This window comes from Drosophila hydei, unplaced genomic scaffold, assembly GCF_003285905.1.
Source record: "Drosophila hydei strain 15085-1641.00,03,60 unplaced genomic scaffold, DhydRS2 tig00008122-arrow-pilon, whole genome shotgun sequence".
Taxonomy (NCBI): domain Eukaryota; kingdom Metazoa; phylum Arthropoda; class Insecta; order Diptera; family Drosophilidae; genus Drosophila; species Drosophila hydei.
In genome coordinates this window covers 2444289-2472009 of record NW_022045833.1, presented here as the reverse complement: position 1 = coordinate 2472009, position 27721 = coordinate 2444289, and the positions used below count along the sequence as shown (strand labels likewise).

At 36.5% G+C, this 27721-nt stretch overlaps 7 protein-coding genes across 10 annotated transcripts; 3 read left to right on the top strand and 4 right to left on the bottom strand.

Annotated features, from left to right (window-relative positions):
- Positions 1-213: 213 nt before the first annotated feature.
- Positions 214-2817, bottom strand: LOC111593298 (activity-regulated cytoskeleton associated protein 1-like). The gene has a single exon (XM_023305980.2). The coding sequence runs from the start codon at positions 2687-2689 to the stop codon at positions 1931-1933; it is 759 nt and encodes a 252-aa protein (XP_023161748.2). The 5' UTR covers positions 2690-2817; the 3' UTR covers positions 214-1930.
- A 1492-nt stretch (positions 2818-4309) lies between these two features.
- LOC111593310 lies at positions 4310-5942 on the top strand. Its single transcript, XM_023306006.2, has one exon. It carries the CDS (start codon positions 4526-4528, stop codon positions 5729-5731), a length of 1206 nt encoding a protein of 401 aa, XP_023161774.2. The 5' UTR covers positions 4310-4525; the 3' UTR covers positions 5732-5942.
- An 86-nt stretch (positions 5943-6028) lies between these two features.
- Positions 6029-14086, bottom strand: LOC111593309 (potassium channel subfamily K member 15). Of its 2 annotated transcripts, none has more exons than XM_023306004.2 (8): positions 13949-14086; positions 8902-9386; positions 8603-8832; positions 7524-7648; positions 7214-7464; positions 7021-7147; positions 6615-6716; positions 6029-6558 (listed from the first exon to the last, which is right to left on the bottom strand). In XM_023306004.2, the coding sequence occupies exons 2-8, from the start codon at positions 9201-9203 to the stop codon at positions 6487-6489; spliced, it is 1209 nt and encodes a 402-aa protein (XP_023161772.2). In that variant the 5' UTR covers positions 9204-9386; positions 13949-14086; the 3' UTR covers positions 6029-6486. The 2 variants fall into 2 exon arrangements, with proteins under 2 accessions (XP_023161772.2, XP_023161771.2); XM_023306003.2 differs by lacking the exon at positions 13949-14086 and adding an exon at positions 13502-13615.
- A 581-nt stretch (positions 14087-14667) lies between these two features.
- On the bottom strand, positions 14668-25280 carry LOC111593308 (solute carrier family 2, facilitated glucose transporter member 7). Of its 2 annotated transcripts, none has more exons than XM_023306001.2 (5): positions 25209-25280; positions 16009-16289; positions 15358-15946; positions 14976-15297; positions 14668-14921 (listed from the first exon to the last, which is right to left on the bottom strand). In XM_023306001.2, exons 1-5 carry the CDS (start codon positions 25233-25235, stop codon positions 14668-14670), a joined length of 1473 nt encoding a protein of 490 aa, XP_023161769.2. In that variant the 5' UTR covers positions 25236-25280. The 2 variants fall into 2 exon arrangements, with proteins under 2 accessions (XP_023161769.2, XP_023161770.2); XM_023306002.2 differs by lacking the exon at positions 25209-25280 and adding an exon at positions 16410-16664.
- On the bottom strand, positions 17527-25281 carry LOC111593307 (solute carrier family 2, facilitated glucose transporter member 1). 2 transcript variants are annotated; one of them, XM_023305999.2, is made up of 7 exons: positions 25209-25281; positions 20211-20315; positions 19988-20148; positions 18759-19353; positions 18482-18694; positions 18313-18415; positions 17527-18239 (listed from the first exon to the last, which is right to left on the bottom strand). In XM_023305999.2, the coding sequence occupies exons 1-7, from the start codon at positions 25233-25235 to the stop codon at positions 17986-17988; spliced, it is 1458 nt and encodes a 485-aa protein (XP_023161767.2). In that variant the 5' UTR covers positions 25236-25281; the 3' UTR covers positions 17527-17985. The 2 variants fall into 2 exon arrangements, with proteins under 2 accessions (XP_023161767.2, XP_023161766.2); XM_023305998.2 differs by lacking the exon at positions 25209-25281 and adding an exon at positions 22895-23295.
- On the top strand, positions 23448-25061 carry LOC111593311 (sugar transporter SWEET1). The gene is made up of 6 exons (XM_023306007.2): positions 23448-23524; positions 23583-23672; positions 23784-23861; positions 23959-24188; positions 24591-24766; positions 24844-25061. The coding sequence occupies exons 2-6, from the start codon at positions 23599-23601 to the stop codon at positions 24967-24969; spliced, it is 684 nt and encodes a 227-aa protein (XP_023161775.1). The 5' UTR covers positions 23448-23524; positions 23583-23598; the 3' UTR covers positions 24970-25061.
- Positions 25282-25935: 654 nt separating the features above from the next.
- On the top strand, positions 25936-26776 carry LOC111593295 (vacuolar protein sorting-associated protein 28 homolog). Its single transcript, XM_023305975.2, has one exon. The coding sequence runs from the start codon at positions 26044-26046 to the stop codon at positions 26674-26676; it is 633 nt and encodes a 210-aa protein (XP_023161743.1). The 5' UTR covers positions 25936-26043; the 3' UTR covers positions 26677-26776.
- The last annotated feature ends 945 nt before the right edge of the window (positions 26777-27721 follow it).

Here is a 27721-nt window from a genome sequence, read left to right as displayed (position 1 = left end):
TTATTAATAATAAAAAACAAAAATTTAGTTTATTTATTTTCTTTGTCTTTTTTGAAAGAGTTTAACTGTGCCGATTTATTTTTATTCTGGTTCAAATCTGAAAATTAACAAACAATATCTTCTTTTTTGATTTATAAAATGTTTTTTTTTTTTTTTTTTTTAGAAATGCAAACCCCGCCCGCAATAACACGTATAAAAACACATTGAAAATTTAGTTTTGTGTTTATGAGGATTTATTTTTCTGGTTTCAGTCTTTATAATTTCATGTTTTGGTGCTTATCACAGTCTCTCGTGGTCATCGATAGGCACTCAGCTTGAAGAGTGTACAAATGCCGAGAGAGATCGACATTGCGCATACTTCATCGGGAAAACGCGTGCCGTCGCTGCTGCAACGTTTTGGTTGGCCAATTGCTCCAAAATGCTGGCGCACGTTGCTGAGTGACGGCAACAATGGTGTGGACACCGATGTTCGTGGTGACACTGCGCGCCTAAGGATTCTGCACAAGAGACTGGATTTACAATATTGTGAGGCTTCTCGACAGTCGCCACAAGCTGGAGCCGCAAAGCAGCGACGAATCGGAAGCCTCTGTTTGTGTGTGTGTGTGTATGAGCTGGCGTGCCTTACGCTTACCACGCGAGTGGAGCTCCAAGGAAGGAGCACCAGTCCGTGATAGTTTAGCGTGCCAACCGCACGAATGGCGAAAGCATAGCCATTGTAGTGCGATGTAAACCGTTTTAGTGTGTTTGACATTAAAATGTCTATTTAAAGTTGTTTTTTTTTCAATTTTCTTAAAAGAAAATTAAGTTTTGTCCATGACCAAGCCTCAGTTGCGGCTGTCGCACAGAAGCAACCCGCGAAGGCTACAATTTCAAGCCGAGCACAGTTAACAGCAGCGCTACAGCGCACCCAAGTAAACTGCAGCAGCGCACCGAAATGAACTGCAACAGCGCACTGAAGTTAACTGCATCGTGCTGCCAGAGCTGGGCATCAACGTGTAGTTGCGCCTTGCGGCTTGCGACACACGAAAGCCACTGCGTTGTCTTCCCATGGACGTGTTTTTTTTTTGCCGCATTGACTAAGGACCGACACTGCAGCAGCTGCAGTTCGAAATAAGCGACAAGTGAGCGCACAGTTCCACTGGCCGAAGCCAACGAAGCATTTGCGCCCGCTCTTTGATCGCCGCATACGATCCACAGCTGCGCTGCGCCGACACTAGACCAAGGCAGCGGGTTTGAGCGACAAGAAAAGGGGGAAGGGCACAGTGCACGCAACACCCATCACGGCCTTAGTCGGTGCGCTGACGCCCGCGAAGCAGAGTCAACGACGTTAGCCGCACAAAGCTCATCAACTGCGAAATTCCGAAGAACTGCAGAGAAAATCTATGTACGACAAGCGCCGCTGCTCTGTTGCGCAGCACGAAAGCTCAGCGACTTAGCCTAGGAGCGAAATGCGTGCACCAACCTATCCTACATACCCTGCCGCTCGGGTGTTGGTGAACTAGTTCACCGGTTGTTGTAGAGTTCCCAGTTGTGATAAAAATATCACGAAAAATCATTTAAGTTGGTGTTCAGTACCAAAGAGAGCCGAATTTTCGGCGTGAAGTGTATTCGACATCGAAATGCCCGTTTTGTTGTTTGTTGTTTTAGCTCTGCTTTACTTGCCGGCACGCCACTTGATGCTGAATGAGAGTTAGAAACTGACTTGGCCAAAAAGCTCCAAGAGCATTCTGTGTATGTCGCTGTTCTTCGATGTTGTCATTTTCAACTCTCCTCTTGTCCATGTGAGGCCAGCGTGGCAAAGTGAGTGTTGATGGTATTGGTGAGAGAGACATTGACGTAGGCATCCAAATATGCGCCCTGCGCATGTTGTTGTTATTGTAGCTGCCGCTGATGTCATGTCTCATATATTGTGTGCGTGTGTGTGTAGTTTTTAGTTCGCCGCGTTCGTCTGATCCCGCGCTTGTCGCTTACGACAGACCTCGAACGTGTGACCACGGAAATTACAGTAGGTGCAGCGTTCAACACGGTTGGCGCCGCGTAGCGGTCCCTTCGGTTGCGCCTCATCCTCCTGGTTGTTGTGCTCAATGATGCGGCCCTTTTCGAGTAGATCGCGGAATGTTTGAACACCTTGGCGGGGAATGTGCTTGCGGTACTTGATGTTCAGCAGGCCGTAGAGGAAGTCCAGTTCGGTTTCTTCATTATGACGTCCCTCTGGTAGTTGGGCGAGCAGCGCACGTTTCTCGACAACGAAGGTGTCGATGGCAACGCTGTCGTCCTGCTTCTTCTCGAAGAACTCCATGTAGACCTGATAGGCTGGCTTGGTGGGCGAAAAGTGTTCGCGAATGAGGCCGATGGCATCATTCCAGCACTTGGCCTCTTTTCGGACGCCCTGCCACCAGGTGGATGCAATACCATTAAAGAGCAGGGAGAGACCCTTCAAAGCATTCTCATCGCTGATATCTTCAAGCTCCTTGTAGGTTACAATATTTGTGATAAACTCCTCGACGTCCTCGTGATTGCGAGCGCCGCTAAACTTGTGCGTGCAGGTGCTGAAGCTTCCTTTTGACTTTGAGGCGTCGCTGCCGGTAGCAGCAGCAGCGGCATTGCCGGCTGCGCTGGCCGCTGATGAACGTACAGCCTCGATGAGCGCATGTAGTTGCTCATTGGTCATCTGGATAGTTGTCGCCATAGCTAACGTTGAAATCACACTTTTTTGTAGTTGAAAATTTTAATTGACAGCACACAAAGCCAATGAACTCTGGCGAATGTTGATGCTTGTACTTGTGTTGGTCGTAGCGGACTAAAGTTCTATTTGCTCGTCTAGTGGCTTTTATACCCGCTCGTTGTGAAATTGAAATTCGAAAAAGCACTTAGCAATATGAGAGAGAGAAAGAGTAGTGGAAAGAGAGGCGAGCATGTTATTGTTGTTGCTAGTTCTACACTACACTTTAGTGAGTCATTTCATTTTGTTAAACCTGCACTCCCAATCGATCGATACCTACAGACATTTGTATTATTTTCTTAATTTTACCGGTGCGTGTACATGTATTTATATATAAACATGTATATATGTATGTATGTATTGTATGCATTTGTATAAGCAGCATGGAGGTTCCTAGTGATTGAAAAATTCTGCTAAGTGACATTAGCAAATAACATGTAAGAAATTGGCGTATAGTATATACATAATTTTTCATACTGTAGTTATCTATGTATTTTCATCTTTAAATAAGCATAGCAATCACCCATATTTAAAGTTGCTCATATATATATATATATATATATATATGTACTTATGACTTTTTATTATAATTTCGCATTAAAATGAAAATATTTGCCCGCATGTCCATATACATAAATATACATACATATGGTTGTCAAATGTTTTCCATGGAAACAAATGCAACAAATGCCGCTGTAGCTCTTATAAGCTTACATAAGGCAAGATAACGATAAAAAACGATGAAAATATTGTTTTATATTTGTATACTTACCCTACCAACGTTTACAACAGGAACCATATTTGACAAAAACAAAAAGAAATCCAACCAAAATGGTATTATTCTTACACAGATGCATTCTTACACATATGTACACTTAAGAAAGAGAAAAAAAATCACTCACATAGATGGAAAACACACACTTGATGAGCCGATTATGCATACGCACTTCAGAGAGCCAGGAAGAGCGAACGAGAGAGAGGGAGATCAGCGGAACCAAATAACAGCTTTTTTTGTTTACTTTTATTTCGTTCTCTGCTCTTCTCTTTGTCGGCATTTCGCACACGGGCAGAGAGGAGTTTCAAATGCGTTTCGACAGCTACACATTATTGATAGAAATTGCGTTGTACATTTTTTTTGCTTATCTTACAAAATCCAAACATTGAATTTAGCTTGTTCAAATAAAAGTTGTTTGTTTTAAATCAAGGAAAAGCTGGTTTCATTTAACACTGCCGAAATATGATAGTAGAACACTGATAAAACATAGTTGAGATGCATAGATGTACGATCTAACGGTACAATAATGTATATATAAAAATAAACGTATTTTGAAATATAGTAAGTACAAAACAAATTTAATGTGATAAAACGTTCGTTCTGGCATCTTGAATTCAATTTAATTAAACTAAAGACATCCTAATTGATAATATTAATAACTATAACTTGTTCCCGCCAACGGAAATTGAATACTAGTGCAAAACTCAATTACATGAATTGAACTAACTCCACGTTCAATACAAAGACTGTGCAGCCCTGAGTCGTCTGTTTTCAACGAATCGATTGTTATGCGATGCTGCTATTATCGATAATTTCCGCTCTTACTACTGACGCCAAAAAATAATAACAAACTGTCGAAAATTGATTTACAACTTTCGGTAGACTTGTCAAATGTAGTTTTATTATAGTTGTTCCCTCGAAGTGTTGTTTATCTTACTATTTACACATTTACGTAAATTGCGATTAATGTTCGCTACACGCCGTTAGGTAGAAAGTCAGTCTATCAGCAAATACAAGAATCATAAATAATGCCAAGCCAAACGCCAATCGCAGCGTTGAATTTCAAAATCAAGCTATTGTCCGGCAATAATGTGGTACTGATCGACTGTGTGGGCTTCGAGAGTGAACTTTTTATGCCGCAAATCGTCAAGGGACGAATCACTTTCCAGAACATCATACCCAGTCATCGTTGCTGTGATGCTGCCGCTGCCAATGTTCAAACTGGCCAGTTAATATTGCCCGCATCCAAATTTGGCGATGTTAGAGTAGTTGCTGGCGTTACCACTTCTACGCCACAGAGATTCAACTATGAACCAAATACTGCAAACACATCGACACCATTGGCCAGAAGCACACCCACATCCAGCAGCCCATCGGTGCGAGAGGTCATTAGGGCCGATAAAGAGAATCTATCTATGGACCTGACGCCGCAGCAAGTACGTTGCAGGGTAGCAGCAGGAGCTGCCAAGACTGCTACGGCCACGCCCATTTGTATAGATGCTCTGTTACCGTACCTCGAAACCTCTTCCACGTCAACTGCGGTTAATACAGCGCTGGATTCCCACAACAGGAGTGAGACGCTAGATTCCTTAAAGGTGGTTCAGCCTGCATCCACTTCCAGTTTGACCATTTCCACAAAGAGCGGAGACTCTGCTCAATGTAACTTTATGCACAAAGCACCGCCTGTACGCACATATGCACGGCGCAAACAAAACGCCTTGGACAACAACAACAGCAGCGGCAGCAGCAGCAGTTGCCATCCGAAGTCCCCAATTGTCTGGAAGAAGAAGAAACTAGCAAAGGTATCATCGACAAAGCCGCCGAGTCCCAGCATGAAATTGGAGGTGCGTCATCGAAAGCTAATTGTGGATCAAAAGAAATCGCTTCCCAAGCCGAATACGCAGAAGATCACAGCTCCGCCAATTACGAAAACGAAAATACGTCGTAAACAGGTGTCGGGCAAATCACGGCAACAATACGACGCACTTAAAGGGACTGCCTTTGACATGCTCACTTCGCCGGGCCACGGGCACGTCTCTTCCAAGCTAAGCAAACAATTTAAAGATGCCTGCGTTGAAAAATACTCGGAAACTTTGCCCAGCTATGCGGAGCTATCGGGCACTGCTCCACTGGAGCACGATCGTCAGGTCCGATCGTTGATAGCCAAGGAGAAGCGGCTGGAAAAGCAAATGTCCAAATCCGAAAAAATGCGGTTAAAAAGAAAACGAACATAGCTCATACTAGAACAGTATAAGATCAACAGAAAATAAATCGGAATAAACGTGGTTGCTGAAAAACAAACAGTGGTTAGTGAAACGTATAAGAATATGGCTCACGCGATGGTGTAAAGACAAAACTATGGCCAATAGGTTGCTGAAAAGAATAGGATTTTAGCACATGCTTTATTATAAAAAGATTAAAAGCGGTTGGTGAAGTGGATAAGAATATTGTGTTTGAAATAGTATAAGAGCCAGTGAACAAGGTTGCTGAAAACGAAAAAATTCATACATGCATAGATCAAAGTCGGAACAAGAGCGGTTGGTGAAAAGAATAAGAATTTTTAAACGTGAGTGCTCTAAAAAAAGGCAATAAATACACTTATTTAACCGCAAAATTGTACAATGCGCTTAGATTATAAAAGAGGCCAAATATATATCATAAATCTCATTTATAGATATCTATTTAATTAGTGTATGGCATATAAAACATAGTCAGATTCGAGGAATGGCCAACGGGCAGCAGTATTTAGAATTCTAATTTCGTATTGTTAAAAATAGGACTAGACTAAGATAAGCTAACATTTAAGTATAAAGTTACAAATTGATTTACCAAATGATAAATAAACAAAACAGAGGAAAAGGAACACATTCTTGCTAACACATATATATATCTATATATGTATGTACAACTACGAGACTAGTTAATTTTTAGCTTATAAATACGTGATTGTTTAATAAAATTTTGTACGTCAACCAATTTTGTTCTTTGGCTATGAGCTGCGGCAGCGAAAACAGGCCTTGAAGCCACGCTTTATAGCGCGCATATTATGAATGACTTGTTCCTAAAACCAAATAAAATATATATAAATCGAATATGGAATATATGTTTCCAACTCACCTGCATCAAATTGAAACACATGGCAATTAGGGCCATACCCAGCAGCAAATAAACGGCACATAAAATGAAGCTCAACTCGACTTTGTCTTTATCGGCGGTTATCTAGAAATATAAATAATTGTGAATACAACAGTGTAAAGAGATTTGCAAATATAGTTATTATAATAACTGTTTGCATAAGTTGTCAACCTTATACTACAAATTTCCTTTGTTGATCTCTGCTGGTTGCATGATTTAACAATCTGATGAAAAGATCATTGTTTTTAACTTTAAGAACTGGCTCTACCCTAAACAATATTTATATATCTCTCTATATATCTAGTCGAATGCTTAAAATAGCTGTTATACATGACTTAATAAGATTATTGATGCTGAAGTAGTTATTCAGCTCATTTGAATTGCATACCACACGATCGCCTGGCACCAAATCACCAAATCCAATGCTGCTCAATGAGATAAAACAGAAATAGCTGCCATCCAGATAATTCCAATCCTCCCAGCGTCCAAAGAGTATGGCACCCGATAATATATAGCTTTAAATTCCATTAATCAATTAATCAATTAATCGTATTCAAATGTCGCCGGCTTTTGCCACTTACCTGACCATCACAAAGACACAGACAGTTAGTGGTACCGTTATTTCATCCGTGCTGCCGCGTATTTCCCGTTCAATATCTGAATCCGAATCGGAATACGGCACATCGAGCACACTGGAAGTTTGCATAGAGCTCTTGGTGTAAGCACTGCTGCTGGTGCTGCTGCTATTCGAGCTGCTGTTGCTGTTGCTGGAGTAGCTGTTGCTGCTGCTGCTGCCGCCGCCACGAGCGCTTTCCATGTTATGCAACTGCAACTGTATCAGGAAATAAATATATAGAATGTTTATGATACTATGCTATATTATCGACTAACCGCTCGCGCCAACTGACGCAGTTTGCGTCGCTCGCGGATTATGCGCCGCTTGGCCACGCCCGGGCAAATGCGACACAGACAGACCTTGGAGTAGATCCATTTAAAGGATTTGGCCAGCACATCACCTGTGTCAGGTGAAAAAAAGAATCAACTTTTAATAATCGCAAAAAACATAATTGAAAGCACAAACTACTTTGTACAATTCTTGATAAAGGGTCAAAAATCAAATTTGATGTATGCAACATATATGTATGCATATATGTATATATGTATGTATGTTTGTCTGCATGTATGTGCACAGTATGTTAACTCTTTCTCTTACTCCTCGATTCTCATAAGTTCAAGTAGAGAGCTAAGCTGTTAGCAGGAGTTATCAGGAGGAGTTGGAGGAGCAGCCATAACAGATGGCTTAACAGCATGCAGAGGTGATTTTTATGCTGCCGTCCTATGCGATTCTCAAGAACTCAAGTAAGCTATTGAGGTTTACAGGCGTAACATATACGTGTTTTTTCATTGTGTTAGTGTGTGGAAATGTGAAAGTTTGTGTGAAGTGCTATCTAGTGTTTGTGAGTACATATGTATATATGTATGCATATATTTACATATGTATGTATGTATGTATGTATGTATGTATGTATGTATGTATGTATATATATATATGTATGTATGTATGTATGTATGTATGTATGTACGTACGTACGTATGTATGTATGTACGTATGTATGTACGTATGTACGTATGTACGTATGTACGTATGTACGTATGTACGTATGTACGTATGTACGTATGTGCGTATGTGCGTATGTACGTATGTGCGTATGTGCGTATGTACGTATGTGCGTATGTGCGTATGTACGTATGTACGTATGTACGTATGTACGTATGTACGTATGTACGTATGTACGTATGTACGTATGTACGTATGTACGTATGTACGTATGTACGTATGTACGTATGTACGTATGTACGTATGTACGTATGTACGTATGTATGATATTTCATAATACTGATGTACAATTTTCTCTTAGTGACAATTGAATATACGTGCACATATGGTCTCCCTAGCAATATATGCGTACCTATATTGGAGAGATAAAGCAGAAAGAGTGGCATGCCAATGATGGCATACAGTATGGTCACCAGCTTGCCCCAATCGGAGCTGGGAGTTATGTTGCCATAGCCAATGGTCGTGATGACAGTTAGTGAGTAGAGAAACGCGCCCGAGAAGCTCCACTGATGATCGACATCGGGGCCCTTGATCTGTTTCTTATACACAGCTTTTTGATACTGCAGCAGCACTTCGTTAACACTGAAAAGTAAGGATACGAGAAGAGTAAGTAAATGAAATTGTTTATAATGAATATAATATTAAGTTTACCTATTTCTGTAGGCCTGTCGATCATAGAAACTGATATTCTCAGACGTCAGCTTCCAGATGCTATTGAGGCACTCAGCACTTGCATTGGGCTTGATTAGGTTTTTCGTCTTGAGTTTTTCGTATTCGAAAATTTCGATTGTCTGAAAGATGAAGGCGCCGCCAATGGTATAAAATGTGACTAGAAGTATGATGCCGACATTGCTGAACATGAATGCCGTGAAGTGACGGCAATGATCCTTGAAACGCTCAAATGCCGGCTTCTCTGCGACTTTGCGACGAAAGGAGCTGCGCCGCGATGACATGATGACGATGGTCTCCACTCCAATGCATCCACAGCCAAATCCGAATCCGAATCGAAATCGAAAGCCAATTGGACTTTGCCTCGATTAGCGGCTCGTTGGCAACTCTCGAGTTGTCGTCTGTACATGCTTCGATTCGATGCTTGGCCTGCCCATTGATCTAAATTGGCTGTTTCCTTAAAAGAGCTGCAAACATACATAAACATTCCATTAATTGTTGCTAAAGGACTTCCTGCTTCAGCTACCCAAAGTAGCCAAATAAACAAAAAGTCTACTTTAACTAGCAGACACTCTCACACTCCATATATTACTAAACTGCTACTAAATCTTTGAGCTGATATTTATTTACTCGCCTGTATTTTATTTTATTTGCAGTTCTCTTTATTTATAGCTGCATGTTTATGGCAACAAGTGCTTGAGTAAATTCTCGCTTTTTTACTATACTTATTTTTGTAGACGAACTAATTGTTGATGCTTGTATAAATTAGTGGGCCAGCCTTATTTAGCTTAAGATGAATTAAGCTGGGCTTAAATTCTAGGTGAGAATTTAATTTTTTTATGTATATATTCTAAACATTTATATATTTATATTTATAACAATATATATGAACAAAATATTATTTTGAAAAATATTAGTTTACTTTACTATGCAAAAATTTATAATATTAATTTCCATAAATATTTATTTAGTCTAGAAAGCAATTGTTTTTTAGAAAACTAACATATTTTATAATATATTATAAGAATTCTTTTATTAATATTATTTGATAATTTTTTGGTGATATAAAAGTCAGAAATAACTTTAAATTATGTATAAGAATATTTAATTGATTTAATTGAATTTTTCAAAAAAATGTATTTTTTTTATATTGATATTTTTATCTAAAATTCTTTACGCAATGATAAAAAAATATATTTTTTTATATTTATAATATTTTTATCTAAAATTCTTTTTGCAATGATTTCTAACATATATTTATCTTAAACATTTTTTTTCTATAATATTTTGAGATCTATATTTTTTTAATAATCCAAAAATTGAAATATTGAAATAGAGCATAACTCATATTAACTAGTGATAATTCTTTTGAGTGCCCCATTCGCAGTGACAGTTTAATGATATTTTCGAACAGATTAATTTAAATATTCGTCTAAGAGCAGACGCATCAATGGACTTGGACTTGTTTTCATAAAAGTGCTATGAATATAAATATGGAATATGAATTTGAATATGAATTATTTCGTTTTCTTGCTTTAGCAGTTGCCAAACATTTTTTGTGTCTGCGAAGCGAAAGCTGTGGGTGGCATTGCTCTGATCATGATGATGATGATCGCCATCATCATCACCATAATCATAATGATGGTGACACTTGGCGTCTAGTCTCTGCTGCCCACAGCATCAAAATATGAAGACTTCCTAATCATATTCGAGGAGCTTGCCAAATGCGTTTCTTTCCTATTTTTTCTATAATACCCTAAGAATTTGTAATGAAGGGTATAATGAAATTGATATGAATTCATCAAAAATTATGTATACAGTATAACTTGGCTAATGCATACTGCTAACTATTTTGGAATAGTATGAGTAATCAGAGAGATCTATTAATATTTATACATATATATATATATATATATAGAACTGTATCTACACGGATTTATTACTAGGGAATACTTCTTATTAAAAATCGAGCGTTAGCAAATAATTAGCGCCTTTCTATGCGATTTTCAACTATTCAAAAACTATTTTTTTAATATTTAGTATTATTAAGCAATACTTAGTCTCCCTCTAGTCTTATGTCTATCTTATTACATATCGGATTAGCAACTATCAAGCTCTCACATACGTCTATCATTGCCTGTTGCCCTGTGTTCTATTTTTACTATTACAGCGTATCATTTAGTCAATCAAAGTCTCTATATCTCTCTCTCTCCCTCTCTTGATCTATCTCTCTCTCCTTCTTAGCGCCCTCTAGTTTCATTTAGCGAGTGTGAAATATGTTAAAGCTTATTTTTATAAACTTCTACAACAGCCAACAGTCATTTGTCTAATTTGTGGGCATTTCGTGTTTCTTTCTTTTCTCGGTTATTTATTTATTTTTTCTTTTTTGCATAGCTAAATTATAGAAAATGTTGTTGGCTGAGAAAGATATCTGTCTATACTTAATTCAAAAAGGCGCAAACATTTCATCTATAAATGTGGTTTTAAGCCAAATAGAAACATAGATAAGTGTTTTGTATTTACAGTTGCTGCGGCGGTTCGTAAATTCAATTCAACTCGCCAACTATTTTACAAGCTAAAACAATCAAACTGAAAGAAAAACATACATGCATACATACAAACATACATATAAATATATGTATGTATATGTAGCTAATTAAAAACCAAACAAATTGGCGCCAAAAGCAAAACAAAACAGCAAAAATAATGTTAAATAAAAAAAGAATTAAAATTACGAGCAATATGCCAAATGGAGCAAGTAAGAGTGCTCTAGTGGGAAGTGACCGACTGGGAGATACTCTGAAAATGCAATCATTCCACTCTACTTTTCCATATATCCAAAATAATGGATTGGAATGAAATATCGATATGCTCATAGTGTATGTAGTTGGCATATAGGAATTTAGTTTTAAAAATAGTCTAATACTATCTATCTCTAGGCAACCGACCAGACGGACATACAAACACAGCACGTTTATTTATATAGATATATATATATATGCTTCATAGTTTGCCTCCTTCTGTCTGTTCCAAACATTTTCACAAAATCATTATACCCCTAATTCCCGTTTTCAATGGGTAAACCATTAAAGAATTAATTAAAATGTGTGCAGGAAACTGGAAAGAAATAGAGAAATTAAAGAGAGAGAGAGAAAAAAGACTGTCAACTTGATGTTTATATTAATGCAGTTAAGCAGCTGTTAGCAAAATAAAAAACAAATAAAATAAAACAAATTCACTTAGTTATTTACAACTCTAAGCTAATTGTCTATTAAAATACAATTAACGAACTTAATTTTATACGTAATTAAATTTTTATGATTTCTTTTTATCTGGAACGTTTTTAGCAAGATAACAATATGTAGAACAAAAGCAAAATCAATAAAAAAGAAACAAAAAAAATGCTAATTGACCTCAAAAATGAAAAGAATTTTTGAAATTCTATGGATTAAGGCGAAAAAATAACAAAGAAAAAAAGATCAAAAGGCAAAAGTAAAAAGGGAAAATTTAAAGGAAACTACACAATGATTTGATGCTAATATACGTACGTAGACACAAACACACAAATAGGAATAAGCTACACACATGCATACATACATATGCTTATACCTATGAATCGCTGGTTGGCTGCCTTAACATACCACACATATACATAGATAACTGCATGAACTTAGGCCCACACATATCAATATAAGTATTTACAATTCATGTGTATAGGTTCCTTGTGGTGTACACCCGCAGACACGTAAATGCACGCAGGTTTGTATGTATGTGTGTAATTCCCTTTGCTTGTTATTTTAACTTATGACAAAACAATTAGCTTTTTACTTAAAATCTGAATTGCCTCATAAACTAAATTGCTGTTTTGTTTATGCCTTTTTTCTGCCCACAAATCGAACATCTCGCTTAATAATACAAACATTGAGTTACTCGTCTCAAAGAGCGTACTTGCATAATTAATTTTTCCATAATGTACATAATTGCCCACGTCAAGAAAATATACAACCAAGGAAATATTTTAGACAGGCAGAAAATGTTAAGTGCCAACAGCTACACGAGAAAATATTCAAAAAGTTTAAACTAAAAAAAAACGATAGAAAGAAATGTTTGAATGCAAATGAAAACACACGAAAAATTCTTAAGCGCAAGTTGCGCATGTATGCGTGTGTGCGAGCAAGGCAAATGACATGGATAATAATAAAACGCAAGTTGCGGTAAAATGTGTGCATGTTTAGGCGTATCTGTGTGTGCGAGCAAATGACATGGATAATGCGGTAAAATTGCCTACGGATGAGTATATGTGTATGTGTGTTTTTGCAAGCAAAGCAAGTGACACAAATAATAATAAATTACAGTTGAATATGTACTTGGCTACCAAATGTTCTTCGTTTCGTTTGACAGACATTGATGTGGGGCCAAGACCCACAAAAGCTAAAAAACTAATTTTCGTACATTGACCGTCGTATCATATAGCAAACTCTTTTAAAAAAATTATATATATTCATACATAACGTGCATACACGTGTGCATACACATGTACGTACGCATGTTTATTTAAATTATTGTTCTTATTGATATTTACACATTTGGCAAACTTATTCATCATGGACAATCGATAACTATCAATCGCTGAGAAATGTTTATTGCTTCTATTTGTTGTTGCTGTCGGCTATGTTTATATGTACACTTATGTGTGTGTGTGTGTGTGCGTGTGCGTTAGTCTGTTGTTATTGCTGTTTTGTGTTATTTCATTGCCAGATGCCAAATACACGACACGCCGGCCGTGACGTCACTAATGTGTTGTCGTTATTGCATTGTTGCGTTTCATTTCGTTTTGGTTCGTTTCGTTTTGATTCTTATTTCGCAGCTGATTTCCATGCACATCTATTTTAAACCACATACATACATATTTACACTGACATGTTATTTAAACATTAACTCAATGTGAAAATATTCATGCTGCTCTATTTATTTATTGGCACCTGTAGCACTATAGCACCGTAGACCGTATTTTTATTTATAAACGTACATTACTTAATTCCACTTCATCAGACGCTGCCGCATTTAATACCGACTCTGCAGCATTTAGTTAAACTGCGCGCGCTGCTCTTTAATGAAACGTTCGCCCCGACGTTCTGTTAGCCACTGACTGGGGGCAATATATTTTTAGAAGACGAATATAAATGCTGATTTTGACGCTTCAAATGTGACGTCGCTATTGGCTCACTGATCATTTCAGCAAACGGTGAGAGAGGAAGATAAAGCACAAGTGCAATATGCGTATAAGAGCCGTGCGCATTTTTGCGTTTTTGCTGCGCATTCGTATACTTTACCGTTATATGTGCATTAGCCATCAAATGTAAATTCCAGTAAAAGAAAATTTGTATGAAATTTAATATTTATATTTATTTAATTAGTATTGGATGCTTATTATTTCATTTCACATCTTTGGTATAGAGACATTATTCAAATAATATTCTTAATACTTACTTCAGGAAGGAGAGCAAGTAAAAGAGACAGAATAAAAGGGAGAGTGAACTGCAATGATAGTATAAGAGCAGTGCGCGGCTTACTTTGCGCATCAACTTACATTACAGTTATAGGTGCATTGGCAATATTGTATTTTAATTGCAAATCGAGAACATTTTGTTTTTGGCTTGAAACCTTTTATTTGCGTTGCGCTGATTATTGTTATAAATGCAAGTAAGATAAGGCTATATATTTATATATAACATCTAATACATTTATTTAGTTGATTTTGGAGCGTAGTCCTTGGCTCATCAGTGGCTTCACATCTTTGGGTTCCCTGCCACGTGTCTCTGGCAGATAGCGCCAGACCAGAAGCAGGCAAAGTATGCAAACGCACATGCATGGCATGAAGGCAAACGAGCTCCAGACGGTCTGCAGCAAGGGGAAACACAGCCCGATGAGGAAATTGCCTAGCCAAGAGAACAGGCTGCCTATGGACATGGCCACAGGACGCGGCGCATCCTCAAGAAGCTCTGAAAAGAAATCCAATTAATTTACAGGAAATGTACAAAGAGATCGAAGCCAACCTGAGCCAATGAAGTAGGCAATGGGCCCGAGACCCAGTTGAAAGCCCAGGATAAATGTCAAGATGAATGTGATGCTCACATAGCGCAGAGCCATGCCCTCGGAGCTGAGCAGATAGTATAGGGAGAAGGACATGCCAACCAGAGACACGCTGCATATGGCGCAGGAACACATCAGGAGTGGACGACGATTAAACTTATACAACAGCAGCGGTCCAAGCAACGAGGTAAACAGATTGAAGCACCCAATGCTTAGGTTTAACCAGGTAGCCGAGCTGCTTGAAAAGCCAGCATTGGTTAAAATGGATAGCGAATAGAAGAAGATCTGTAAGAGATGACGTTGAGTTAGCTTTGGTTATTGATCCGAAGTATATCCTTTGCTTACAGCATTGATGCCGCTTAGCTGCTGACTGGCTTGCAGGGCACAGACGAGCAGCAGTGGCAGGAATAGCGTTTTGTCGCGCAGCACTTGGCACATGGTGCTGGACTTGTTATTCATGGCTAATGTCTGCTCCAATTCATTGAGCTCCAGCTGCACATTCACCTCGCTGCCGCGCAACTGACGCAGTCCATATGCACTGCCTTCCACATCGCCTTTGACCAAATACAGCCAGCGTGGACTCTCCGGATAGCACATCAGAGGCAGCAAACAGATGAGCACAAGCAGCGCATAGAAGCTCAATGCATATGGCCAGTTGTCATCGTTGCCCAGCAGCTGCGGCAAGCTGACAATCTGTGCCAGCAGAATGCCACCTGTGACGCCAATGCAGGTGAAGACGCCAACGCTGCCGCTGAGCGAAGACGGCGCTAGCTCCAATAGATACATGGGTTGCGCTGTAAAGATTAGAGCTGAGGCAATGCCGCCAAAGAAACGTGCCACCAGAAGCATCTCTAGTGACTTGGCCGCGCGACACCAGGTGAAGAGCAGGCCGCAAATCATAAGAATAACGCTGCTAATGATCAAGGAGCCTTTGCTGCAAGAGGAAATTAACTAAATATAATTTAATTTAATTCATTTGTAATAAATCCAACTAACCGTCCATATTTATTGCTGCAGCAGGCGCTAAAGCAGGAGCCACAAATGCCGCCAATCAAATAGATGGAGACAATGGATGTCCACAATAAATTGAGCTGATGCTCACTGCTGTTCGTATCATATTCGTTCGAGAGCACCTCGTCGCACCAGCTCTGGATGATCTCAGCTGGTGCATTGAGCACACCAAAGAAGTAGCCAACCGGCACGGTGCAGCCCAACGTGGTGGTTAAGCAAATGAGCAGCATCAGCCAGGTCCAGCCTTCTCCTGCATCGTTCACGTGCTGCAAAAGCAAAAAAAAAAAACAGATTTACATCTATGCAAATCAAATGATTTAAGACACAAACTGAGCGCAGCCTAGCCTAAATGTGTGGGTGACTATATGGATATAATCTTTAAATACCATTATGACAACCATATTCCGTTGCTCTATCTAACGATGCTGCTAACGAACTGAGTCACTCTACACACCTTAAAGCCCAATCTTCAATTGTCTGCGAGCTGACAACGCGTCATTGAGTCTCTGTCGCGGCCTCTATCTCTGTTGTTTCTAACGCATAGCTTGTTCCCCCTTTTTAGACATGACTAAATCAGAGGGTGTCATGTTTTCATCTGTATGGTATAGAGGGTATGTTCCTTGTTCTTGCTTTACTCGTTGTTTGGCCTGTTTAGTTTGCCTTAGTTAATTTTTTGCATAAGTTAAAAACAAGTGAAAAATTTTAAATAACGAATTAAGGCATTAATTAAAATATTTAAAATTTGAACGCAAAATGCAGAAAATACAAAAATTCTTAAAATAATTTTGTATAATTTTATAAAATTTATAAAAAATTAATTTAGTTGAATTTTAAAAATTCATAGATGAAAAATGAAAGATGAAATTCCAAATTTAAGGAAGTATCCAAAAATATTTTAAAAATATTTTGGCTGTTATACACGAAAATAAGTAGAAAACACAGACATAGTTTGTTTTTTGTTTTTTTAATAAAAAATAAAAAATCAGTGAAAAAGTAAATATTAAAAATTAAAATAATAAAAATTAAAATAATAAAATTTAAAATAATAAAATTAAAAAGTTATATTTAAAACTGAAATATAAATATAAAAATTGAAATAAATTATATTCTAAAATTGAATAAGAAATATAGAATTTTTATGCATTTGATATAGACTAATCTGATCAAGACAAACCTAGAGTTACCCATTAAAAACATTTTGCTATTAACTGTTACATTATATATTTATATATATAAATCGTTTAAACATCCGCAAAAATATATATCATATTTAAGTATAGATTTCAGATTGTACGAGCTAGAGGCTTTAAATTTAAGTCTTGGCATATTATAGATAGCTATCAACCGATTGTATTATAATGCTATATATATATTTATATAGACAATGCAGGGTATCTGCTTGGCGATAAGACTCTAATAAAGTACAAGTTGCCGGCTATCATTATATGTTTTAAGGCATTCTCTTATCATAGTTGACGCGCTGGCAGTGGGAAACTTGTTTAATGCATTTGAAGTGTCTTTATTTGTATTACAATTATGTTAACAAACATTCCAACATATTATATACAAAAGAGTCTTAATCAGAGAGTATCTATCTATAAGATAGGCAAGTTTTTTTTGCGTAAACCCTTCCACTAATTTATGGAACTAACAGTTGGCGAGCCGTAAATTCAATTAGCTAAAGTAACAAAACCAACAACAACACAGTCGGTTTCTCAAGGCAATTAACTTTTGTTATTTGTGCAGCGAGCGATAAGAAGCGTACCTCTTACACATGTTGGTAATGGATACCAATTGTACAGGGTGTTCTACTAGTTGGTTGCACATACATGATTGTTAACCAATCGAACACTTATTGTCGAGCATAGGCACGGAGTCTCCACATATATAACATATATGTAGATTAATAAACATTTAACTTAAAGCTACCCATTGTAAATTAAGCTATTTTCCAGTTGCGCCTCATTTGATTTTGGATCGGAATCCTTTGGAGACCAGCGGCGCCACTTCCGATGGATCGCGTCCTAGTGTTTCCGGCAGATAGAATTTCGTTAGCAAGAAAAGCAGCACACAGGTAATCGAGAAGGGCAGAAAAACAAAGGCGCCCCAAGCACTTTGCAAACTGGGAAAGGCCATGCCAATTATGAAATTGCAAGCCCATGACGAGAGGCTGCCCATGGACATGGCCACGGGGCGTGGCGCCACTTCAAACAGTTCTAAAAAAAAATAAAGAACAGAATTGCTTAAGTAAACATGAAACACATTTGCATAACTGCAACTGATACTTACCTGAGCCAATGAAATAGGGTATGGGACCGAGGCCAAATTGATAAAAGAATATATAGCACATAATGCAGACAATGCAGGCCCAAGGAAACCAGCTGACAGATTCCTGAGGCAAACAAACGAAAGTTAACAAAAAACCTAGCCATAAACAACTAATAATATATGGACTTACAATATAGTTGAAGATAAATGCAATGCCAAATAGAAAAATGGAGCAAAGGGAGCTGGAGAGCATCATTAAGGTGCGACGTTTGCAGGTGGCCATTAGCAATGGGCCGAGCAGTGAGATGCATAAATTTAAGCAGCCAGCGAATAGATTTGCCCACTGTGCATTCTTTTCGGAGAAGCCAGCCTTAGTGAATATGGAAACGGAATAATAGAAGATCTGCCAAATGAGAAAAAAATTGAGTAAATTAACCACGTTAGTATCTTAATAGTGAAAAACGTACTGCATTAATGCCCGACAGCTGCTGGCCGCCCTGGAAGCAGCAGACAATGATGAGTGGCAGTAGGAAGCGCGAGTCTCGCAGGACGTCGCCAAAGCTGCTGCTTTGCATGTCATCATTGGCCTCCGCTTGCATCTCTACAATCTCTTCTTCGATCAGCTTGTTGGCATTTGGCCCACGCAGACGCAACAGCTCACGCTTGGCTGCCTCCGGATTGCTCTTGATGACATAGAGAAACTTGGGACTTTCGGGAAACAGAAACGAGGGCAGGTAACAGACAATGACGAGCAATAGGTAAGCGGACAGAGCGTAATGCCAGCGTTCGGCTGTGCCAAAAATGTTAGCCAAACTGAACACCTGACCGACGACCACGCCGCCGGTGACGCCGACACCACAGAAGACGCCCAAGGTGCCGCGCTGAGCGGGCGGTGCCAGCTCTGACAGGTACATTGGCTGTGTGGCCGTGACTAGGCCAGAGGCCAGACCCACAATTATTCGACCCAGCAGCAGCATCTCCACGGACTTGGCGGCGCGACAGAAGAAGAAGAGCACGGCGCCAATGGCAAAGAGAGAGGCACAAATGAACAGGCAGACTTTTCTGATAGAAGGAGAGAGAGAGAGAGAGAAAAGTAAGTTGAGTTCGAGTTTTCCTTATTAATTTTATATTTCTTATTTAAGTAAAAATTCCGAATTAATTAATTGACTAATTTTAAAAATAAATAAAAATATATTTAAAAATTACTTTAATATTTTAAGTTAATATTATTTAAGTAAAATAATTATTATTTAAAATAGAATACATTAAAAAAGTATAAAAATATATTTAAAATTAATTAAAATAAATGTAATATATTAAATGAAAATTGAATTAAATTAATTTTAAATTACGTAAAATAATTTTAAATTGAATCAGAGTAAATTTTAATTTTAAAATAATTCTATAAAAAAGCTTAAAAAATTTGTTAAAAAATTTGTAAACATTACGAAATGATTGAAAAATAGTTCTAATATTGTTTTTGTAAAAAATTTACTGTTTAGCTCAAATAATTTCTAACAATTTTAATCTGCCCTAACATATGACTAGAAATTGCTATTATCAATTTAATCAACTATATTGCTCTATGAAACATTTCTTATCAAAATTAAGCTCAGCAGTTAAACTAATCTAAATAAAGCCGATAAGCAGCACTTAAAATGGCATTCATAAGTGGCTTTCGAACACAAATACAAACCTGCCAAATTTATTGGCCAACCCAGCTCCACTCAGCGATCCGATGGCTCCACCAACCAGAAAGACGGAAACAACGGACGACCAGAGTATGTCCAAGCCACCTTCACTCATCGAACTGCCATATTTTTCAATCACTGTTTCATTGCACCACGCTTTCATAAGCTATGATATGAAGACAAATCTAATTAGCAAAATGACAGGTATACTTGGATGAAAATACTTACGTTTGCAGGTGAATTGATAACACCTATGCAATAGCCTGTGGGCACAGCTGCGCCTAGAGTCGTTGCAAAGGCAACCAACAATAGGAGTTTGCTCCATGTTTGTTTCTAAAGAGGAATATTTAAGATATTTAATATAGATAGAAATAAATATGAGATATTGATATAGTTAGAGACATAGATATAGATATGGAAATAAAGATAGATATAGATATAGTATTAGGTAGAGGCAGAGACTAAGATACGTGAAGATATATAGATAAAGGAAAACACAAATAATGATATATATTCAAATTAAAATGTCAAAGAAATATATATTAGATAATAAATAGATAATATTAAGTACTTGAAAATTTCAGAGAAACATTTATAAATCATATTTATATAATTTATAATTAAGCTCAAACAATAAAGTAATAATAAAACAACTAAGAGTGTTCTAGTCGAAACGGCTCGACTAGGAGATACCATGAACCCTGCGAAGCGGTGATGTTCCACACATTCTACGATTCTTATATACATGCATACATGCATTGCAAACAATGCACGCACACACACACATACTCACTCGCACGCTAAGCACGCGCTCTGCTTACTGCGCAGTTGACTCAGCGGCTGCGCTTGGGCCGCATGTGAAGTATGCGGTAATTGCTGAATAACTTTCTCTGCTAAGTGGAATTTCTAAATGAAGTTCTCAGCCGCTAATGACGACATCCAGATGCTTGTATTTGCCAAAGCACAAACCTCTAGTATTTAAAATAAGTTTTTTGTGAGTTTGAGGGAAACCAAAAAACAAGATCTCTATATGACAATATGAGAATAAATATATGTACTTTTTATAAGGTTTGCCACGCCTCTCTTCCGCCCGTTACTCACATTTTTTTTTTTCAAAAAACCATTTTACACTCTGAATCTACATTTTTAATGGATTCAGGTTTTAAAAAATGAGTTGTACTCATATCTCGTCGGCATCTACCATCGCCAGTTCACTGCTTGAGTGATAAAAACCTAAAACAAAGTAGCAGCTCAAATTATTCGAATACACAAGAATGCACTCATATGTGGCTTGACTTAATCGACTTGGCTGGTCTGCCTTTTGGGATCTGCTACGCATCCTTCTGCCTATTACATAGATTTTAATATAACCGTTATGTCCTTTTCCATTTTAAATGGGTTCAGGGTATAAGAATAGTATAAATTTAATAATAAAAGAAAGTAAAATAATATTTAAATAGTGACTTTAAAAACGTAAAAACAAATCTTAAAAAATATTTGTATTCTAATTAAAAAAATAAAGGATAGATAAAAATAAATATAATTTATGAATAAAATTTTAAGAAAATCAATAAATAAAATTAAATTAAATGAAAAAGTTTAAAAAAATGATCTGAAATCAAAATTAAAAATATAAATAATTACAAAATTTTATAATTAATTAATAGGAAAATTTAAAAAATTCTAATATAATATAAATATAAAATCTTTGAAAATATTTTTGAACATTATTTAAACCTATTATTTGTAAATGGCTTTGCGTCACTAGCTAGTTTTTATTACCCCTTATCAGCATCACCATAAAGCGACGTTGATTTATTTATTTTTTTTTTAATAATTTTTATTTGCATCCCGAGTCACTAATTTACTGACCCGGCTCGGTCAATGATTTATTTTTGGCAAACGCTCTCCATTATCAATTTCTAATTGAATTTAATTAGATCAATGTCTGAACTTTTTTTTTCACGTGAACAAAAAATTAATTTAAATCGTGGGGAACTGATAATGCACTAAAATATTCATAGATGTATGTAACAGCGTACACAATACCGAAATAAAGCACACACACAAACACATTGAAATTGTCATATGCATACATATATATATATATTTATAAATATGCGCAGAGAGCTTTAAATATGTGTGTACTTTGTCATTTGTTTTGGTTTTGGGAGAGAAGATAAATGCGCAAAGCAGTGTATAACGGAACACATGCAATATGGCTACAAAGTATTTGAACTAATTTTAATTACTAACTACATGTAATTATATAAATAGCATGTTAAGTGCATCAACGAAAACCTATTTATTTTTTATTATTTATAATATAGAAGTTGTTATCTGTATAATGAAACATAAATGGAGTAAACAACCAAAAATATTCATTTTATGTGAACGCATACTTTCACACGGTACTATGTATATATATTTACTGTTGTATATACAGCTCTTTGTGTGTACGTATGCAAGTCTGTGCATGCGATCGTAGTTCCTGCTTTGGGTTCAGCTGTAAAGCTATGCGTAATGTGAAATTTGTAATTTATGTAAATATCAAAGTACATTTGGATATTAATATGCGCATATATTTAGTCTATAAGGAGAATATAAAACGGCATTTGTTGAAGCTGATGTATGCATTGGTGTTGTTCTCCTATAAAGCATCAACAAATGTTGCGACGCAAAAATTTGTTGAAGTTTTAATTACAAAATCCAAAAGAAAGAATAGAGTAAAAACAGAGAGAGAGAGAGAGAAGTTTTACGGAAGGTTAAAGTAGTGCAGTTGAAAGAAGTTGTGTAGTTCAACGATTTACAGTTGTAAACAATCGAGAACAAAACAAAATATCGAGAAAGCAAAGTGCAGACAGACACAACAATGCAGACAAACGCAACGCCTATTAACAACTGATGCTTACCTTATTAATTTCCGCTTGCTGTGGCGTTATTTCAACCTTAAATGGCGGGTTCAAATGTTCACCCTCAGTATTATTAGAGACTGGCATATTTATAGACAGCACATGCACTTTTTTTAATATCACTTTGAACTTGTTAACAATTTAATTAAACTATATAAGGCAACGCCACCGGCCGCAAACGCGTTCGTTTTAACAATGAACGGGAATTGTCTGCCACTTTGCTGCCGGTGTCTGCATTTGTAGGTTAGTGTTGTATAATAAGAAACACAAACAACCAAGTGTATTATAGTACGATATACAGAGGCGTAATTTGTTTAAAAATAATGGTAAATAGCCGTAAACAAAATGGAAGAACAAGCGGCGCCATTCGCCACCTGTTTGCGACTGGCATTGTCGAAAATTTTTTGGTAGCATGTGGCAGCTTAAAACAAAAGCTTTGGGAACACTCAACAACAATTTGTAAGCCTCAAAGCTATCTAAAGCTTTTAAAACTTGTGAGTATTTTGAACGAAAAAAGTCGATTATGTCGATAACAATTTTAATTGACTTTATCAAATAGCGTGGCAACTCTAATTGTCAGCTGTTTTGGTTTTTTTTGTTGACGTTGTTGTGCGGTGTTCGTGTTGGCCAGTAAATATATATTTATTGTTTCTTATAAATAATTAATTAATATATGCTTTATTCTTAGATATTAATTGGTAACTATGACGCTGGCCTATGATTCGGTATTAGCCACCACGGCGGTGATCAGCACCGTTTTTCAGTTTCTATCCGGCACGTAAGTTTTAAACATATATATATATATATATGTATATACATATATATATTTATATCTATTCAAATTTTTTAATACTCTATGTTAATACTAATGTATGGACTGTCTTATCAGCGTAATATGCCGCAAATATATACAAAAGAAGAGCACGGGCGAATCGTCGGGTGTGCCATTCATATGTGGCTTCTTATCGTAAGTACAAATTGTCGACGTCGACAAGAAAAGATATATGGATAGATAAAAAGATATTTTGGAAGCAATGTGTACTTAATTTTACATGTTTATACAGCTGCAGTTTTTGGCTGCGCTACGGCGTGCTAACCAACGAGCAGAGCATCGTTATGGTCAATATGATAGGATCCACGCTCTTTCTCATCTACACACTCGTCTACTACGTGTTTACGGTCAACAAACGTGCCTATGTTAAGCAATTCGCAATTGTCTTAGCCATACTCATCGCTGTTATTGTCTATACAAATAGTTTACAAGACGATCCACAAAAGATGATACATTTAACAGGTGAGCGTGCCCGCCTGTTCGCATATATAATATAATATATCATATAAAAATGATGAGAAAGAAATCTAGAAATTCTTTTTAAATATATATTTTATATAAATTAATTATTTAAATTGAATTTCTATGTATATTTTTTTATAAAGTATTTATAATAATGCTGAAAACAAACATATATATACATATATAAAAATATAAAAAATATATATATATATATAAAAATTTAAAAAAAAAAATTGAAAATAATTTAAATTAAAAAATCTTATTTAAAAAATGCATTAAATTTATTTTACAAATGAGTAGAAAAATTAAAAATGGATAAAAAAAATTAAATTGAATACATATCGTCTGTGTGAATTATAATTACTTACATTATTGACTCTTCTTTTTCTAACTTAATTGCAGGCATTGTTTGTTGCATTGTTACCGTTTGCTTTTTTGCTGCACCGCTGACGTCGCTGGTGCATGTGATACGAGTGAAGAACTCGGAAAGTTTGCCCTTGCCCCTAATTGCCACATCGTTCTTTGTCAGTCTGCAGTGGCTAATCTACGGCATTCTAATATCGGACTCATTTATACAGGTGCCAATATTCCCAGCCCTAATTGCAATTTTAATATTATATTACATATTGTCTGTCTACCTTTTGTTTTTTTGCAGATACCTAACTTTCTCGGCTGTCTACTGTCCTTGCTGCAATTGGGTCTGTTTGTACTGTATCCGCCACGTAGCTATAGTTATTCCGGTCAGGGTTACAAGTTGCTCGAGCAGGCTGTGCCCTTTTAAGTTATTATTTTGATTTATATTAAGTCGAGTATTTGTATGTACTTATATATAGTGCGCATTTTGCATATGACATTTAAGCATGTTTCATACAGGTATATATATATATTTTGATATAACGTAATTGGCAAAATCAAAATATGTCGCTTGATTTAGTTTGCAAATAGGCATAGCATATAATGTAACATATATAATTATAAAACTGATCTTTTCAGAAATGTTCGTATTTTGTATGAACTTACAGTTTCTTCATTATTTTCGCTGCCCATGGCTTTGTTATTTATAAAACACAAAACAATGAGAAATTGACTTGTAAGCACGTATTCTTAGATTGATGGTTGAAAACTAACTGGAATTTATGTAATAATATTAGAGCTGCACGCTCTATCGAAGAGTTTATATGGCTGATAACAAGCAACTTGCATTGTTATTCAAATAATTTGCCTGCTTAAGTCAATAATCAACAGGGCGCTTATCTGCTATATTTATCTTTATAGCCAATTGAAAGTATTCCACGGAATATTGGGAAAATTGGCGTGTCACAAATCCTATCACTATTATTATTTGCAGTGCTACTTTAACACACGATTCATTGACAAAAACATTGATTTGTGCGTACTCAACTGCTAGATGTAAAATACTTGTTAGCATTTCAAATTACTTTTGATTTTGGCGCCTTAAATGTTTTGTTTTATTTTTGCGATTATTGTAAATAAGTCGATGGCACACTGCCATCGCCATTGGCAACAATAAAACCTGCTTCGCTGATTTTAATACTGAGGAGGAAAATAAATAGTTACCTGTCGTAATAATATAAGAAGGTGAAACTATTTACAATATATGCAAACATGTAATAATGTGTATATAATGTGCCTGAATCCAAAATTGCAAAATCGTATTTCCATTTCAAATACCGATGTTTCATTTATCTTGCGATGAATGAACTAAATCACAATAAATTAATCGATAATTCGCTTCCATCACTACTGGCAGCAATACAATTCCTATCGTTCTATCGTTCTTCGTCATCTTCGTATTATTTTTGCAATTGAATAAAGAAAAACAAAAAGTAGTAAAATGCAGGAACAGAGTGCAGAACTATACGAGGAGGTAAAACTTTTTCGGAATGCACGTGAACGCGAGAAGTACGACAACATGGCAGATTTGTATGCGATAATAAACACAATCCAACAGCTGGAAAAGGCGTACATTCGGGACTGCATTACTCCACAGGAATATACAGCAGCATGCTCCAAGCACCTGGTACAATACAAAATTGCGTTCAAGCAAGTGCAATGCGATGAGTTCCCCACCGTGGACACATTTGTGAAGAAGTTTCGCCTTGACTGTCCTGCTGCATTGGAGCGCATACGGGAGGATCGTCCCATTACGATACGTGACGATAAGGGCAATACCTCCAAATGCATTGCGGAAATTGTGTCGCTCTTTATTACCATCATGGACAAGCTTCGATTACAGATAAATACAATGGATGCTCTGCAGCCAGATGTTAAGGATTTGGATGATAATATGAATCGCTTGTCGCTCATACCCGAAGATTTCGATGCCAAGCAAAAGGTGGACAAGTGGCTGGGCACCTTAAACGAAATGCAGGCATCCGATGAATTGACCGAAGCTCAGGTGCGACAATTCCTCTTTGATTTGGAGTCGGCCTATGCTGATTTCAATAAGCTGCTCCACAGCCAATAGTTGTTAGTAATTGCTATATATCATTTGTATTTACGCCTATAATCTACATTCAATTAGTATCTATGTAACTCTCGCAATAAAGATCATAAATTAATGAAAAGTGCAAATATCTTCGACTTAACGAATTTCGTATACTCTGCAAATATAGCTCTATTGTTACTATGAGGTATCTTAAGTTAAAAGGTCTTTGCTTTAACGTTTTTGTATACCCTTAACAGTCGAATAGTTTCATTGTTTTTTGTTTATATTATGCTCAGGTCAGGTAACAATAGAATTCTAAGAACAATAAAACTATTTCATTGTAGCGATTACAGCAATCGATTCCATATGAGGGTATGCTGTTGATAAGACTTTGTTTATATGAGAGTAAACTTTTGATGCCCTTTTTGCTCATAGGGAATTCGACCAGAATTTCTTATAGTAATTCTATTCGACAAAACTCGATCCTTAGCTGGAAAGTCCTTTATATATTTATATACAACATATATAATAATTAGACAAATCATTTTTAGTTTTGTTTCTTTTTTGCATTTGTTTGGATTTAATCGTATCTTTTATCTTCTTTTCTTGTATTTAATTTAAATATTAAGGTTATAATTATACAATACACATAAGTTTAAACCGATTACAATAATTAATTTTTTGTTTGTTGTGTGTTTTTTGTTTTCTTTCATTCACTTTACGTTTGTTTTTGTTGTTTTGTTTTTGTATTTCTTTCATCTTACGCTTATAAATCTGTTAAATCGTTTTACGCCTTTAATATTTAATAATTGTTATCTTTTATCTTTGTAAATTATTTTTGTATGCAATGTGAAAAATGGTACTTGGTATAGTTTTTTGTTTTTCTTTTTTAAATGTAGATGTCGAGGGGAGTCTATGTATGTGTGTGTGTGGGTGTGGGTGTGTATTTGGTTGTTGTGTATGCGCGTATGTGTGTGTGTGTGTGTAGGCGTGTGTATTTATATGGTATGTGCGGCTTTGTATACTTTATAAAGTTGCATAAGTCTTTGCACTGTTCGTTACGTTCTATTGGAGCAGGAGAGTT

Coding starts and splice junctions, on each gene's coding strand:
- LOC111593298 (XM_023305980.2), bottom strand. CDS start 2,689: ATGGCGACAACTATCCAGATGACCAATGAGCAACTACATGCGCTCATC.
- LOC111593310 (XM_023306006.2), top strand. CDS start 4,526: ATGCCAAGCCAAACGCCAATCGCAGCGTTGAATTTCAAAATCAAGCTA.
- LOC111593309 (XM_023306004.2), bottom strand. CDS start 9,203: ATGTCATCGCGGCGCAGCTCCTTTCGTCGCAAAGTCGCAGAGAAGCCG. Junction 8,833..8,901: donor CGACAGGCCTACAGAAATAG/GTAAACTTAATA, acceptor CTTACTTTTCAG/TGTTAACGAAGTGCTGCTGC. Junction 6,559..6,614: donor TGTGTTTCAATTTGATGCAG/GTGAGTTGGAAA, acceptor ATTTGGTTTTAG/GAACAAGTCATTCATAATAT.
- LOC111593307 (XM_023305998.2), bottom strand. CDS start 22,981: ATGCCAGTCTCTAATAATACTGAGGGTGAACATTTGAACCCGCCATTT. Junction 20,149..20,210: donor TTATCAATTCACCTGCAAAC/GTAAGTATTTTC, acceptor TTCATATCATAG/CTTATGAAAGCGTGGTGCAA. Junction 18,240..18,312: donor ACCCTATTTCATTGGCTCAG/GTAAGTATCAGT, acceptor ATTTTTTTTTAG/AACTGTTTGAAGTGGCGCCA.
- LOC111593311 (XM_023306007.2), top strand. CDS start 23,599: ATGACGCTGGCCTATGATTCGGTATTAGCCACCACGGCGGTGATCAGC. Junction 23,862..23,958: donor TTCATATGTGGCTTCTTATC/GTAAGTACAAAT, acceptor ATGTTTATACAG/CTGCAGTTTTTGGCTGCGCT. Junction 24,189..24,590: donor AAAGATGATACATTTAACAG/GTGAGCGTGCCC, acceptor ACTTAATTGCAG/GCATTGTTTGTTGCATTGTT.
- LOC111593308 (XM_023306001.2), bottom strand. CDS start 25,235: ATGGGCAGCGAAAATAATGAAGAAACT. Junction 16,290..25,208: donor GCGAAAATAATGAAGAAACT/GTAAGTTCATAC, acceptor TTGCTTTTGCAG/CACGTGAACGATGCAGGAGA. Junction 15,947..16,008: donor TGCAGCAATAAATATGGACG/GTTAGTTGGATT, acceptor TTCCTCTTGCAG/CAAAGGCTCCTTGATCATTA.
- LOC111593295 (XM_023305975.2), top strand. CDS start 26,044: ATGCAGGAACAGAGTGCAGAACTATACGAGGAGGTAAAACTTTTTCGG.